General features: G+C 38.9%; 1 protein-coding gene across 4 annotated transcripts in view; it reads right to left on the reverse strand.

The window, feature by feature from the left end:
* STK39 (serine/threonine kinase 39) overlaps nt 1–17305 on the reverse strand; it is a 281554-nt gene that overhangs the window by 200579 nt on the left and 63670 nt on the right. For all 4 annotated transcript variants that reach the window (XM_074337417.1, XM_074337430.1, XM_074337427.1 and 1 more), the window contains exons 3-5: nt 9581–9689; nt 6353–6494; nt 5084–5139 (exon numbers count right to left, since the gene is read on the reverse strand). In XM_074337417.1, coding sequence (XP_074193518.1) covers nt 5084–5139; nt 6353–6494; nt 9581–9689 — 307 coding nt within the window. The remainder of the gene's footprint in view (nt 1–5083; nt 5140–6352; nt 6495–9580; nt 9690–17305) is intronic.

Raw genomic sequence — 17305 nt, forward strand, 5'->3', positions numbered from 1 at the left:
CCTAACGTGATTGCTTCTCTCCTTTAAAACCTTACCAGTGACCTATGTGCCTCCACATGAAAAAGCAAGGGGGGAAAGATGCTGAATATTATGTAAAGATGTAGAACAGCTAGTGATTGCTATTGGTCTTCCACCAAAAACGGAGTTTACTTCAATCCAGATGTAGGTTTCTCTTTCTGGAAATCCTACAGATGTGAGGTCACAGATTCTAGAGCCAGACTGCCCAAATCTGAAGCCTGACTCCACCACTTAGCCTACGTATGACCTAGGCAACTGCCTCCCCCTCTCTGAACTTTAGCTTCTAGTCTGTGAAAATGGACATAAAAATAACATCTTCCCGACATCAGGCTGTGGTGATGGTTTGAATGAGTCACAAAACACTCAACCCATGAACCTGGCTTGGCACACAGGAAACAACCAGTATATATTAGTTACTCATGTTATATCCCCAATCAATAAAAATGTATATAATTCCCCCGGAATGCGTACTGTTGGAAATAGAATCAAGTATATTAGCCTTACTCGCCACACTTGTTGGCTGCATAGTAAGGCAAGCGTTTTTCATGGTCTAAACCAGACCCCTTAATTTTCACTTTCCTAATAAAAAATTCTGAGGAGGGATAAATAAATAAAAAAAAAATATATATACACACACACACACACACACACACACACACACACGGTAGAGTGAGTGATTATTTTAAAATAAAAATTATGCTTTCTATTAGAATAGGAAAAATACTCTTTTTAAAAACAATGCTCATACTAGTACTCTCAAGGTAAACAAACATTACATCCAAAGAAACAAATGCAAACTTTTCCCCTGCTTAACTTTTATTTCAGAAAACAAGGCCTAAAGAGCATGAAGATGTAAGAGGAAGAGGGCACAAGTAGTCTGAGTGCAAGCAATGTATTATTTGTCTAAATATAATTGGTAGCAACACAAAGAGACGGTCTGGCGCTGCTGTTGCTGTTGAGTCTCTGCTTTCAAATCTCCTACCCACCTCCTCCACTTCGCCCATCATATAAAGAGGTCAGCAAAAGGCCCGGATACTCCCGGTCCTAGTCGTGGTTTGGGCAGTGGGCAACTGCCTGGCCGAGGAGGCAAACTAATAAAATGGGATAGTGGCAGCAGCATCTACCTGTTTCAAGGAAACAGTCCAAATTTTCTTAAAGCAATAATCTTATTTTATACTTAAAACTAAAAAAGTTTTAAATACTGTATAATTCAATGTTGTGCTGAGATCAGAGAACATTGAGAAAATGTAATGTGAATTCTAGAAAGCTATAGCTCCAGAGATGTAGAGACTGCAATTTAAATGCCTGTTAACCCACCATTATGCGTCTGGCGATGGCAATTCCAGTTTGTGTTATTTATTATATAAGCAGGAAGTCACAGACACAGACAAGGTCCAAAGGAAAGCCAGAGTGGCTCTACACAAGGTCCTCACTACGTGCCAGGCACTGTTTTAAGTACTTTACACGCTGGCTCACTTAATCCTCACAAGCCAGGCGGTGGCTTTCTGCATGTGCCCTTTGGAACCCAGCAGCCCCCACAGTGCAAGTGGTACTCGGTTACACTCGACACCACCCCCCACGGGGAGGAAAAAACCCACAGGCCTGAGAGGGAGAGAAAAAGTAAGAAAACCTTACCTCACGGGATCCTAACTGAGAAAAAGGAAAGGATAAATGCTCCAGAAGGCACAGAGGAGGAGCTCAGGTCATTAATCTGACAAGAACAATGGGATGAGGTGACTGGCAGAGCACTAAGTGGCAGAATCAGGCAGGAGTTGACCCACCTTCAGGTTTCAAAGGGCAGTTCACTGCTATTTTGATCCTCTTAGTGAGAAATGATCATTTTATCACAAAACAGAGAAAATGAGTTGTACTTCCTTATCAGCTTAGAGCAAGATTAATGACAACTTCTAAGTTCCATAATTAACAAACATTACCTTTTCATAACTCATAAAGCCCCTCAGAGCTGAATCTCTTACAAGACAAATTTGACATATCATCTCCAGGCAGGGAGAGCTGGTGTGATCCTGTTGGTCGTAGTAACGGTAGTAATAGCAGTATTAGTATTAGAAGTAGCAGCAACGGCCTCGGCGGAGCAGCAGCTATTGATATTTACTACGTGCCTATTATATGCTAGTCCTTGTTAAGATCACTGGATATAAAGGGCCTCATTTGATTTCACAAAAAAATGATGAGGTGGGTTGTATTTGCATTCCTCTTTAAGGAAACTGAGTCTTAAAGAGGTTAGGTAACGTGACCAAGGTCACGTGTGGTGACCTGGGAATTGCAACCAAGCACGATGATCCCAGAGCTTGTATTGTCTTAAACTAAACTGATTACTCTGGTGATGGACTCTTTGAAGCTTTGGTCCACAAATTCTTTCAGTTGTCACTTGTTTAGTTGAAGTATTTTTTTAGTATTATTTTAGCTGAAGTATTTTTTTTCAAACTGCCCCTAGCCTGTGGAATAAGGGACACACACTCCCTAGAGTGAGGACAAGATACACATACATAAGGCAGTAACTTAGATGCCTCAAGAACAAAATTTAGCATTAATAATAATAATAATAATACCAAAGTAAGGAGGAAAAATACACATGAATCAAGAATGGCCAAAGACTGATAATTATTGAAGCGAAGTGATGGATACAATCTTCTCTCTACTTTGGGCTCTGTTTGAAAATTTTTACCATAAGAGGTTTAAAGATGGCTTTGACTACTGAGAGTTCATTAAGTTTCCTGAGTCATTTCCTTTCATTTGTTTCACCAGGTCAGACTTGTACATGGTTTACAATTCAGGATGTTATAAAAGGAATACGCGAAGCGGTCCCCCCACCACTATCCTTTTCGTGTTTCTTTGTACAAATGTATAGAGATTCTTATTTCTCCTCACTTCTTTCACAAGAGGTGGCATATTATACACACTATATTCTACCTTATTGTATTCACTTAACCAAGCAGCCTGGCAATTTTTTTCATGTCATGCATAGCTTTTCATCCTCTGTAACATAGATTATTCCATAATGTAGATACGCCACACACCATATTTAACTGGGACACCTAAGTTGTTTCCAATCTTCTGCTATCCCAAACAATGAATACAAGTCAGCTTATACTGTCTGTTCCTGTCTATTGCCCACTTTTTTGCTTGCACTAAGCATTTCTCACATTTATGTACTTATTGTAACAACCCTACAAGGAAGGGTAGATCCAGGTTTCGTGAACATGAAATTTATGCAATTTAGAAGACCCTTTTTAAAACAGAGAAACCAAACTTACAAATACAAAATTGGGTACAAATATGTGCATTTCTTTACAATTAAAAAGTCGTCTCAATTGATTGTAGTCCTAAAGATTCAGGTTCTTTCTTCTAGGATTTTTTCAGACAATTTAACAAAAATGCTTACATAGAAGTACTTCCTGATTTCAAACTGACGTCTCCTCTCCACCTAGAACACTCTGCAACTCCCAGAAGCACAATGCACTTCCAGGAGCCTGAATCTTGAGTTTCAAAGCTGCCCAGAAAATTTGTGTCTCCCTGAATGATCGGCATTATATCATCACCACCTCACAGGCGGGGACACTGAGGCTTAGAGATGCAATCACTTGCCCCAGTTGCACAATGGGTATTAAATCAGGCTGGGTTGAGTTCAAAGCCTTCGCGTTTAACTGATACACAGAGTGCCTCCCCAGTGGTCTTAAACCAATGACTGTATTTGACCAAATTCATCTTTTTTAAAGGGGAGGATTATTAATAAGAGATATCACTTTCATTATTAGTGCTTCAGGGAAGAAAAGTTTGATTTGAAACAAATTCTCAGTTTCCCTTTTATAGTTTCAAAACATCTTTTCTCTCCTTTGAAAAAAATAAAAATCAAGTCCCCGTAAGTGTACATAACTAACTAAACAGAGCCTAACATCAGCATCATGCTTGTCATATGGGCCAGGGCATCACCTAACACATTCTCTGGCACCAAAGAGGGGCAAGCAATGAATCAAAAAGATGACTCGGGCTTATCCTTGTGTTGGACGTGTGTTTGTTTTCTGCTGAAACTCTTGCATTTCTAATAATCACCCCAGACCCTCAGATTTGTCTAGAAACAAGACAGGGATCAAGGACTGTGATCAACTTTAATCTAATAACTAAATTCATGTGAAGACCCTCAACCTAAGCTAAACAATAGGACTCTTCCACTCCAACTCAAAAAAAAGAAAAAAACGCATATTAGACTGATTCAACACTTGGGGCAAACTTCAACATTCTTCAACAGATGCCAGATCAATAATTCTCGCAAGGATGCTGCTAGTAATATTTAATGCCTGGAGCCAGAAGCCTAAACACCCTGAAATAAGAGGGGCAGTCCAGTATAGGGAAGGACTGTCCAGTCAAAAATGCCAAAAGCGGTGATGGCTGAGAGGGTTGCTGAGACAGACCTTCGTGGAATGGAGTAAAACAAGAGTCAGTGTGGATAGGGCTACATTTTATCCCAGGTCATTCAGGTTACGCTAGAAGCAATAACAAAATGAGAGGTTCTGTACATACAAGGCCCTTGTCTGACGCATTCACTCAGGGGACATTTACTCATCTGCATGCTTACCACCTGTCAAGAACAGCCAGGTAGGGTCAGATTTAAGAGACAAGGAAACCCTAGATTTTAAGAGCTCACAATTCTTTTAGCCACATCTTCAGAAATAAAAGGCTTTAAATTAGTGTGTACAATGTTTTAAACTTTCAAATGCATCAAAAAACTCTCAAAAATACTTTTCTTGCTGTTCTATAAACATTATTAATCTGAAAGGTAGGGAATAAAAATTGAAAGTAAATTGTTCTTTATCAAAAGGCTATGTTCTAAAATAGCATTATTTATAGGATGATCTAACAAAGATTTATTAAAACAACAGAAAAACATGTTAGGCCTCAGAACCAAACATTTTATAACAGATCAGTCCAGGTTCATTCTTAAAACCGATTATATGCATTTATTCATTTCTCAGAACAATTCTACATTCCTTCAAAGTGCAATACTTCTGCACATAAGTAAAGAATTATTTATCTTTATCAGGTATACCTGCTATTTGCACTGAACCATCCTCACCCAGAAGAATATTACCAGCTTTCAAATCCCTATTAGAAAAAGAAAAATGGAGAATGAATTGTGGAATACAGACATTACATTGCATTAATTCATTCAGGGAGATTTTAAAACATATCATATAATGCAGCTATTTGATACAATTATTATTTTATGAGTACTAAAATTATATCACAGATTTAAAAAGTTATAAGGATACATTGTGATTTTGCAGTTTGCTTTTGGGGGATCGTTAGAATTTTAGTAACAAATATTTTATTTAAAATAGTTACCCAGATTTAATTAAATCAATAATGAGTAGATTCTTTATTTTTTGTTACAGAGTTAGAAATTGTCCATGTACTCACAATACTATCATGTTATCAAGAATTAAAGCCTAGCCTATGTAAAGCTATTCTATTTCCACTTAAATTGTCTGTGGTGCAATTCCAAATTAATCCCATTGGCTTCTTAAACAACGGATTTGATCAGTGTCTCCTCTGAGGAGACACTGATTATAAATATTCATTATAACTTTCTATAATATATATCTTCACTATATACAAGTGTGCTGAATAGTCTTAACACTTAAAAAAATGACAATTTACAACTTACAAGTTTGATTTCTAAAGTAATATTTTTTCTAATTATTGAAAAACAAAGTACATATCATTAAACATATAGCTGACTTATAGTTCCAGATAGGAGAGTTACAATATGGTATTACTGGTAAAGGGTTATTTACTTGCAACTATTCCTCATACCTGAAATAACACCCATTCGAAACCTCAGGAGCTCATAGTCTATGCTGCTTGGCTATCTAAAGAGTTTGCATTTCATGTTATAAAAAAAGATGAAATTAGTGCCTCCTCCTCCCCTCTCACCACTATGTCAAAGATAATCAACATATTACAATGCTTGGAACAATCTTGCCCGCATAAGAAAATTAGAAATGTTATCCAGTTCAAATGAGCATATTTCAAGAGCTGTATGCTAACTATTTTTTTTAATGAGTTCACTCAGTACTTTTTATATTCTGCTTTTATTTCAGTGAAAGCAAATAAACCAATCCTGAGGATAGCGATATAATTCATTAAAATGTATTCTCTTATTTCTTTCTTACATACATTTCTCCCATTGATTTAGCCTAAGTTAGACATAATGTCAATATCTACCTACCTACAATCTGTGTTTCCTTAATATTCTTTACTAATTAGGATTAAAGTGACAAACAGTTGAATTTAAACATCTCTGCAGAGGTCGTACCTGTGAATCTGACCATTTCTGTGTAGATAGTCTAAGCCTTCCAAAACCTCTTTAAGAATTGTTGCTATTATTGCCTCTTCCAGAACTCCATTCTTATGTTCTCCTCGGCTGACGATGTATTTTATGATATCCAACATTGAACCTAAGTGGACAGACAAAAAAAACTGAAAAAAACTGGAGAAACACCTTCATTACCTTTCCAGAATAGGACTCCCTATTTAGAAAACTAAATGAGAACATCAAAATGTTTTTATTGTTGTTGTTTGTTTATTTAACACAAATATTCCCAAGGCACACAAACAATGATGTGGCAGCCCATGACCAGAAACACTAAATGCAAGTTTGCGAGCATACTTTCAGTTTAAATGAGAAGGATTCTGGGTCAGAAACCAGAAGACTGTTGAGGGACAATTCACGGTTAGTCCCTTTGCTCTAGACAGAAAATTAGGTACAGACTCAAAAGAGGGTTCAAGATGTCCGAACTGAAAAGGAAAGGAAAAGGAGGCCAGGAAAGAGAAAGACAGAGGTGAACTGCTGAGAGCCAGCAGCACAGCTCTCTGGAACGTCGGAAACACAGGTGAGAGGGGAGGGAAAAAAGTAGGTTGGCTCTAGACTCCTGCTTGCAACCAGAAGATTCCTTCCTGTGACTCTAGGCAACCTTTATTTTCACTTACCTGATGCTTAATATGCTGACTTTTATAATAAATACATACGTAGTACTTTGTTACTATAAACAGATTAGTATCCTTGGCACTGTGAATTCATGTTTCGACACATATTAATTAATGTTCCAAACCTCCAGGTCATTTTAAAAACCATAATTACCTGGGGGAGTGGGGGTTCGACATTTCTGAAGAATTAACAAATGGCTTCCTCAGAACCTGAATTTGGCGCCCCCGTTCTCTACGATTAGCTAAGAGGACTGAGTTTCCCCATCAGATATTACTACACCAGACTAGCCACCCACCCCTCATTAAAAGATTTAACGTGATAAAATATAGAGGAAAACAAATTCATATTTTTTTAACCTCAGAGAGACACAAAACATCTGTGTATTCATTGACTCTAGAATTTGGGGATCATTTAGAAAATGATACTTCCAAAAACATTTTATTTTAATCTTATAAGGATATACCATACCCGGTGTGTATTTCTGGCCTGCTGAAAGAAAAGTAAGCAAGAGTCCACATCTGCCCACATTCCCCTTCCCTCTGGAAACCTGTTTAAAATCTTCTAAGGCCCAGGAGACTGAACTGGATTCTTTTCAAAAGACAATGAAATTTCCTATTAAGGTTAATTGGGATAAAAATAAAGACAGGAAATAAAATCCTCAGTTTGAACAAAGTATTTGGGGACATCCAGGGTCCCAGGTGACCAGCATTTCTCAGACTTGGTGGACCCCCCACAAGAAGAGACTAGGTTAAGATCATCTTACTGATGATCATCTTAACACCCTCCACAGAACCAAGAAGCAGGCCTGACACTCCACACTGCAGTCCAGCTCCAACTGACTTCCTTTTGCCTTTTTCTTTCCTTTTTCTTTTCCTTTTTAATTAAAAACCAAAGTAGACACTCAAGGAAACAATGACTAATGGGACTGACAAGACTGGGAACAGAGCCGAACCAAGGGCTCCCAGGCTCCCAACTGCGACCTACACAAGCAGACTCAAGGCAATTACAATGTGTTCGTCATCTCATTTCTGGGCCTCTGCTTGATCCAAGATAGTTTCTTTAAAAAGAAAAAAATTAAATGCCTCCCTGGTTCAGCCTTAGCTGGAACTGGGTCTGCGGATAAAAATGGGCTCTACAATATAAATTCTGGCTATGCCAGTTTGGGCTTTGTCCAGACACCGCAAAATGTTCTCGTCTGCTCCTAAACTACACTTCATGTCTCAGGAAGACAGATATTTAGGGAGTGATACCCTGGAAAGAGAACACACTAGAAAAGTGGGTATGCTAGATGTTATGAAGGAAATCACTCGGAATTTCTAAGCTTCAATTTTGGGGTCTGTAAAGTGAAGGTGATAATATGTCCAGCATAGCATAGCTTTTAAGTCCACAGGTCCCTCAGTCACAAATTCCAGCACTAACAGTTACTATGTGTGTGATGTTGGGCGAGCTGCTTAACTTTCTTGAGCTTTGATGTACTTTCTGAGAAACAAGGATGGTGACACCTGCCTTCAAGGATGTTGTCCGCATTAAATGAAATAAGGTTAAGTAAATCTCCTGAATAGGATCCAGCCACAGAGTGAGTGTTCAGTGAAGTTAATGGTTATCATTTTCATTCCTTATATTGTTAAGGGATTAAAAGAAATAAAATACAAAAATGCAAAAGTACCTTATAAATTAAATTGTCCATGCCTGGTATAACTTCAGTGATCTGAGGCTAGTGAGGGAAAGTCACTTTTCCCTCCCAAGTGCAAACATAAGATTAAAATAGGGCCACTTCTGCTCAACACTGCAAGCAAATAATCCAGCGTGCAGAAAGTTTCTCTCTGTTTCAATTGAGACAACATTCACTGAGCACCCACTGGATGCCAGGTTCAATAAATTAAAGTGCAGCAGACGATGCTTTCGTCAGGAAGTCCACAACCGAAATCTGCACTGTCCAACACCGTGGCCACCAGCCACCTGAGTTATTTAAATGTAAGCTAATTAAAATTGAATAGAAATTCAGTCCCTCAGTAACCCTAGCCACATGTCAAGTACTGAAGAGCCACATGTAACTAGTAGAAACTGGATAGCACAGCTATAGAACATATCCATCACCACAGAACTTTTTATTAACAGTACTGGAATAATTCATTATATTGCAATGTGTTAAGGACTTGAATAATGCTAAAAATGAAGGGTTTAAAGAGGAAGAGAGTAAGGGGTGGCCGCAGAGAGGTGACCTTTTAGGACTTGAATGCGTGAAGAAGAAAGGATAGATGTAGGGCTGGGGAGCAGCACTGGGCACAGAGCCATCAGCGTGCAGAAGGTATTTAGGGGTCAAACCTACACCAAGAAGGCCGGAGTAGAAGAAGACACATATTCTAAACGTTAAGCTGAATTATGAAAGGCTTTGAATATCAATGTGAAGAAACCCGGACTTTATTCTTTAAGCAAATAATAAACCAAGCAAAACATTTAAATACTGGAGTGAGGGAATCAAACCTGAAATCTTATTCAATATGCTGGCTCGCACAAAAGGAAAATAAACACACAACAATGACAAAATCCACTTACCTCCACTTAGTAATTTCATGACCAGCCAAAGTTCATCTTTTACCACAAAAGAGGTGTAATAAGTCACTACGTTGGGATGGCTGCACTGACTCATGGCTTGAATTTCTTTCTATAAAAAGAGCAAAACATGACATAGCACCACGGGGTGAAAATTGGGAAGCAAAACACAAGTGAACCATAGTTACGTATCTCACTTTCCTACTTAAAAGCAGACCTAGGGGTGGGTTGCCTAAACATTTACTTCAAAGAAGCTACATAAGAACTAACCCTCTGATCAACTTGCTAGAATTAGAAAGGCCCCTACCGGAGACCACTGAGCCCGGCGACCAGCCACAGGACCCAGAAACTGCAGATCAGCATATCGCCCAGGGGTCCCCCATGCGTAACTAAGTGCCTCCGACCTGAACTGAAGGCCTCCACAGAGTGAGTGATAACTGCCTGGGTGAATTATTAGGAGACCTGGGTCCCAGTACCAGCCTAAACTCTGGTGAGTCTTAGCTCCCTCATCTTTCTGCTTCTCAGGACTGCTGTGATGGTAAATGAGAAAATACTTATGAAAATGCTAGAGTATCATCTCCCAAACTATCTTTCATGGTAGATACTCCATCAAGGGAAAAAAGGAGCAGCAGAGGGGGACTGGTAGAGTGAAATAAGCTTGGGAAACATCAGTTACTAAATCTCACTCTAAGAGTCACACGGAATATTAATACTGTCAAAGGCTCTGAGAAGTCCTGCAGTAGGTAAACTGTCATAGTTGAATCCATATTAATAATGAAGGAAAATAATGTTTTGTGTCACAGTTTAGGAAACACTGATAGAGAGAAAAAAGTTTTAGAGAAACATAAAACAACAAAGCTTTGAAATCAAACAAATGGGAAACTTCAATAAACTGTATTTTTCTGAAATAGTCAAGTTCATATTGGTTTCGATCTGTCATTTTAAATTATTGCCAGGTGACTCCTATAAAGCTTCAGTCAAATGCTAACCCTCAATCAAAGGTATCAGACCAGTGTAACTCATTTTTAAGGTGTTGTGCAAAAGCCACAAGAATAACCTAAGTCATCAAAGAAACTTCATTTATGCTATTATGTATTTATGCTGAAAGAAAAGTGTATTTATTCAACCTATAAATATTTTTAATAACAGCATCTAGTTAACTTCGAGTTAACTTAAAATTGCATGACCACCATAATATTCCAATTTGGGCTGCAATCTTTGCATATTCAGTACTAATTAATCCTCAATTACCACAATCCTATATGTCAGATAACTTGGCCAAAATACCAAGACATGTTTTAGATAGATAGATAGATAGATAGATAGATAGATAGATAGATAGATAGATAGACAGATACCGAGGGTGCCAAATAATTGTATACAGGTGGACACTTTGGTCAACGTTTCTCAACCAGCAGTTTGCCATAATCAGAAGTGTCTGGATGAGAGGGTAACCACTTTGAGCACCTCTTGTAATTGCAGAAGTCAAATGTGACTTGTATTCATCTTTAGTTATTGGTATATATTGAGCATTACAGTTAATACAGTTTTTCTTTCTTAAAATGTGTACACATGTTTTGGTACCCTCTGTGTGTGTGTGTGTGTGTGTGTGTGTGTCTTAATATATATGCTTACGTAAGGGCTTTTCACCATCGACAAACTCCTAAGAAAATCACTATTATTTCCATTTTCTTTCCATTATTTAACAACTCTTTCCCTTCATCATTTCCCTCATCCATTTAACTGATTACAGGTTTTCTAAATCTGACACTTTTGAAGTCAGCAACTCCTGTCCTTTAAACAAGATCTGAAACCTGAGTTCCAGTTTCCATCTGTCTGTGGTGTTAGGTTTTGATACCAGAAGATGCTTCTGAAGGAGAAATGGAACACTGCCCGTGTCATTCCTATTTCAAGTCGCTAGCATCTGCTCATTGGCCCACTTTGAAGACCTGCAGCATTAGGCCAGGTCCTGTTTAAAAAGATGCCTCCGTTGTTCACAGAAATGTTTCTTGAAAGCATGTGCACGCCACACTCTCACCATTTTATATTCAATGTTAATGAATGCCTTTCTAGCTTTCAAATGTCAAACTTTTAAATCATTAATCAAAATGCACAATAAACAACCAGTGCCCATATGAAAGAAGATTCTTTTGCACTGATGCAAAGTTGGGTCAGAATCTGGAAAAACACGTTTTTTTAGCCCTTTGCATTTAAATGGCCTGTATCACCTCCTACCCAGAGTATCAGGTTCACTGACATGACAGTGAACAAACTGTGTGTGTGTGTGTGTGTGTGTGTGTGTGTGTGTGTGTGCGTGCACACCTAGGGAGAAATTCTTTTAGATAACCTGTGGATATAATTTAAATTCCATTCTTTCAACATTTTGGGTCTTAGACATGCCAGCTGCACATTTAAGGTCCTGATGATTTAAAAGAATAAGGGGGAGGAACACAGACACACCCTACTAATATACCCCCAAGATCAGTGTGAAGGGAGGTCAAAGAACAGGTGGGGGGCTGAGAGTCGAGCTGCACCTGTTTGACCACTCAGTACCTCACATTCTTCTTCTGTGCAGTCTCACTGTTCCTCTTTCCCGCTTTTCTATGGGTCCATATCCCCTACGCCTACACCATCCATTTCACGGCACAATTTTTCCATTCAGCGTAGCCTCTAACACTTAAAGACACGATGAAAACTTGACTCAGGGAAAAACACTAGTCACTCTGCTTTGTGCTATCATTGAACTCCCATGATAAATAATATTTCTACAAATGGGATAGAAAGACACTTAAAGAAGAAAGAACTAGGTGCTCTGCCTGCCTATCCCACCCTTATTTTACTTTATATTTAAACCTTTTGTTTAGTTGCCTTGTAGAGAGATACAAAATTTATATGTTTATATTTTTGCTATGGTTTGAATGTTTGTGTCCCCCTAAAATTCTTAAACTGATGATAAGTAGGAGGTGGGGCTGTTGGAAGGTGATTGCATCATGAAGGTGGAGCCCTCATGAATGAGATTAGTGCCCTTATAAAAGAGACCCCGGAAAGCTCCCTCACCCCTTCCACCATGGGAAGAAGCAGTGAGAAGTTTGCAACCTAAAAGATGGTCCCTGTTGGCTCTCTGACTTCAGACTTCCAGCCTCCAGAACTGTGAGAAATAAATTGCTGTTGTTTAAGCCACCCCGTCCATGGTGTCTTTGTTATAGCATTCCAAACTAATTAAGATAATTTTATATTTTTTTTATATTTTATATTTTGAAAAATATAAATATCGCTTGAATCAAAGAGTCTTTCCACAGAACTACTTTCTCTATTTCTTTTCAAAACAGTGATGATGGCTGCTATTTTAATCCTTTCTCAGTAACAGTCTATCAGCTAAATTATCCATTCCCAATTGCCCTAACTTCACTCATAAGGTAGGGCAAAGCCATTTATTCCCAAACATATTAATTTCTTCCTATCTCTACAAGTGTCGAAAGTTATTGGCCAAAGATGAATAAATGGATATAATTGAAAAAAATCCTTTTAATCCAATTCTTCTTACAGGTTGCATGAGTTCTAATACTCTGGTCCCTTAATTAGAGCACAATCCATGAAAAAAGGATGATTCAGAGCAATGCTTCTCAAACTCAAATACACAGACAGATCGTCTAAACCTTATAAAACGCTGGTTCTGAAGCAGTAGGTTTGAGGTGGGGCCTGAAATTCTGCATTTCTAATAGACTTCCAACTGATGCTGATGCTTTGGGTCCAGAAACCAGACTTTGGCTGGCAAAGTGGTAGAAGACAGGCCGAGAGGCTCCAGAGTGGAGGGAATATGAAAGGCAGCCCTGAGCAGGAGCGCAGGCCCAGAGGCACCACCTGAGTCGGACCTGAAGCTGAGTCTGACCTGAAGAAAATCAAGATGGATATAAGGGAGACCGTAGCATTAAAGTGGCTGGAATTTCACAAGTATGGCAAAGGGTGAAAAATTCAAAGGGAGAAAAAAAACACAAGGTCAAACATGGAACTCAAAGAACTCTGGAATCTAGGCAACACATTTGCCAAAACTATCGTCAAGGAATATGACACAGTGGCTCCCTTGGAAGTGTAGTGAAATAAGACTCAGACATGTCACCAAGTGCCAAACCAAGCTATGGCACAGTATTTAATCTTCCCTGTGGCTTAAAGAGCTGGATCTGCTCATGTTTCAGATGAAGCTCATGCTTCATCTGAAACATGTCACAAGTGAAATGTCACAAGAGTGGGAAAACCGACCTAAAATGGAGTAGCAAGTAAAAGGCCTTTCCATCTGCTGAAACTGAAGTGGCAGCCACGGCAGCATCCCTGTGCTGTGAGCCATGTAGGTGGCAGACAGAACAAAGAGGGACTCCCACACACGGCCGCTACGTCAGCCCAGCCAAACCTGCCAATCCAGGGCAAGACGAGGCCTCCCATGCGGGACATACTAGGTTTTCTAGGGAGTACCAAAAAAAAAACCCTACCCTGGGAATGATGGGTTAGGAGGAAAAAACTCCCCAAAAAGCCCCCCAAAACTGGAAAAATGAAAAAGAAACTGTGTTTAAATATGTATGAGGGATTTTCTAATGCTGCTATATAGCCTTTATCCTCCACCCTAACCCGGTGCAAAAAAAAAAAAAAATTTACTTTCCTATAAATAGTACTGAGGACAAACAGGAACTGTGATTAACAGGGATGTGACCTAGCTGGAGCCACATAAGAAGAGCCACAGTCCAAGACACAGCTGGCTTGGAAGCCTGGCGATGTCACTGACCGACTTGATAACCTAGACAGGTTACGCAGTGTCCTTGAGCCTCAGTCACCTTTTCTGTAACGGGAGCTTAATAATGACGCCTACGTAGAACTGTTCTGAAATAAGCGACCTGAGACACGTGAAACCTCTTGCAGAATGCTTAGCACATAACATAAATGTTAAGTCAATCCCTCAATGTCTCGGTGCCTTCTTAGCCTGTGAGCACCCCCGTACTGATCACTGATCTCAAGTGCCCCAAGTTCCTGACTAAGCCTCCAAGGCACAGAGACCGATCCTGGCAGCAGCACTCACCTTTTCCTACAGAAATGGCATACAATGCACTGTGTGTGTCCTGCTTGCTCAAGGAGTATCCTGTGCAGGTCTTGGGGCCATGAATGTTTAGCCTCATTCCTGAGTCTATGTTGTCCCCACAAGTGTTTCTCCTAGTTATCTGACCCTGTGCTTAATTTATATCACTTTGTCACACTCCATGATTCCTGGTATGTTGGCTCAAACCCTTTTGCAATAAGGAATCTAAATATATACTCATGCAAAGAGTTCAGGACAAAGAAATAAGAGAGAGTGTGAAGATGTAAGAATTAGAAAAAAGTTAAAGCTTAATTTCTTTTGTCGCTTAAGACCATGAGATTCACACTGGAAAAAAAAAAAAAAAAAAGAAATTACAACCAGTTTAAATGAATTCTGAATTCAAAATACGAAACTATACTTAACCAAATTAGCACATTTTCACAACTTTGTAAATCCTAAGTAAATTCTTCTTTATCTGATATTGGTTGCAAAATATCCTACTCAGCCTTAGTTAAGAAATCAAACCCACTCAAGCTCCAACATTAAGTGCAGTTAAATCTGAGGAGATGCTAAATCTAAGTTTATTCTAAAGTGAGGGGTTCTCAACCTTCACCACACAGTGAACTTGTCTGCGGAACTTTAAAAAGTACTAATGCCTGGATCCCAGCCCCAGGGATGATGATGTAAATTGGTTTAGAATACAGCCTGGGAAGGAAAATTTTCAAAAGCTCCTGGATGATTCTAAAGTGCAGCCAAGAACCACTGCTTTCCAGCTACGCACTGAGATGCGTTCTTCTTTCAATGAAATGCTGAGAGAAACATCTACCTCCCAGGTGTATTTCCACACTGCAATTTAATCTAAAAAGGAAAAAATAGAGCTGATCTAGAAATACTAACAAATGGAATATGTATTTCCAAATGCAAGAGATAAACAAATACATCTTTAAAATGTATTCCACACCCTGCAAGCATTTAAATAATTACTTAAATAATATGGGGGTAAAACCATGTTAAATAAAAACACTGCAGAAATTCATTCTCCAGCTTGTACTGCCATAACATCAGCACCATTATGAAGGGTAACCTAATCAATATTCATAAATAACCCAACACTTTAAGCAGCAGAATTTAAAAAAATAAATAAATAAAGTTCCATGATTTCAAATGTCAGCCACGAAATGGAAGAAAAAGATTGACAAAGCTCTTATAAGAGCAGTGTATTTTTCTGGACTGTCATTTTCAATCATGAAAAATGTCACTGAGAGTTTTTTAATTATAAGAAGTGATATACTGCATATGCAGAACACTTTACCTCTTTCAAAATCAGAGAAGCAATAGGAAAAACCCTACTCAAGGAGGAGTAACTCCAATATTCTGACTTATATCACTTACAAATGAATCAACCAATGTCCCTCACCACTTAATTGTTTCATAATTGTTTCCATATGATTTGGTATCTGTGTTTATCCAAGGACAGTCCAATTCACAGCAGGATTAGAAATGGGGCAAATCTAGTATGTTGAAGACAGGGAAACGTTTTGAAAGTTAGAAAAAGGGAAGCATAAACTCTGTGATAGCCTTAATCAGTGTCTGTAGAGACATATATTTAAAGCTAGAGAGAGCAGCTATGAAAAGGTAAAGAGTCATGATAGTTGGAGGTCTGGAAAAGCCTTCGAAACCTTCAGGGAGAATGGTATCTACTTGCTGACAGAACAGTATGTACGTTCCCGGGCCTTGGTTATGGTGTCACAAAATTGGGCACTCTGCAAAAACTGCCTAAAGAAAAAGCTAAAAAATTTTGCTTGGAAATGTAGAAGCTGCTGGTATAGTTATTTTCTTGAAAAGAAACAAGGAGGGGAAAGAAAGCAAAGAATAAAAGAGTGATGCTGAAACACTAGAGGAAAACAGCACTGGTAAAGAGCCATTTTCTTTTAGAGTTGACTAAAAGAGTTCTTCAGCAAACAGTCGTAAGGATGCCTCATGGGTTCTGAAAGCTGTTCAGCTGGCCACCTTGGAATCTGAATCAGACTCAGTCACCAACAACTGCTGTTTCATCACTTAATTATCAATGATTGAGGGGATGGGAAAAAGTAGAAGTTGAAGACTTCATTAATAACAGAATCACAAAGAATTTTTCTTGTCAGCAAATTGATGCTGCTAGAAACCGCCAGGCCAACTTTTAGCACTGCTGCTGTATTTGGCTTTATCACCAAAAGATGAGAATGTGAGGTGAAATGTGTCTTTTTCTTTTGTGTGATGTCCCGTCCCATGCCTGGGTACAAGCTGCAGTCTGGGGTTCCGCCAGGGAACCCCCTGAAAAAGTGGGGTGTCTAACACTGTCCAACCTTCCTGAGTTTTACAGAGTCCCTCTTTTTCAGCAGCAGCTTAATTAATTGTGGGAATAACCTAACCAAAATCAGAAAGAAGATAATGTAGGAAAGAACAAAATCATCTGCCTCAGCCCAAGCAACAAGTCTAAGAAGTCTAACAAGTCTAAGAAGATGGCAAAAGAGTGCTCGCTTTGGCAGCACATATACTAAAAAGAAGATGGCAAAAGTGAGGTATTTAAAAAAAAAAAAAAAACAGAGAGCGATGTAACTGAAGTTGAATTGAATCTGGGTACATTTTCCCCATTTTCTCCTACTCTGAAAATGAGCATGTGCTGG

Source organism: Rhinolophus sinicus, linkage group LG01, assembly GCF_036562045.2.
Source record: "Rhinolophus sinicus isolate RSC01 linkage group LG01, ASM3656204v1, whole genome shotgun sequence".
NCBI classification, from domain to species: domain Eukaryota; kingdom Metazoa; phylum Chordata; class Mammalia; order Chiroptera; family Rhinolophidae; genus Rhinolophus; species Rhinolophus sinicus.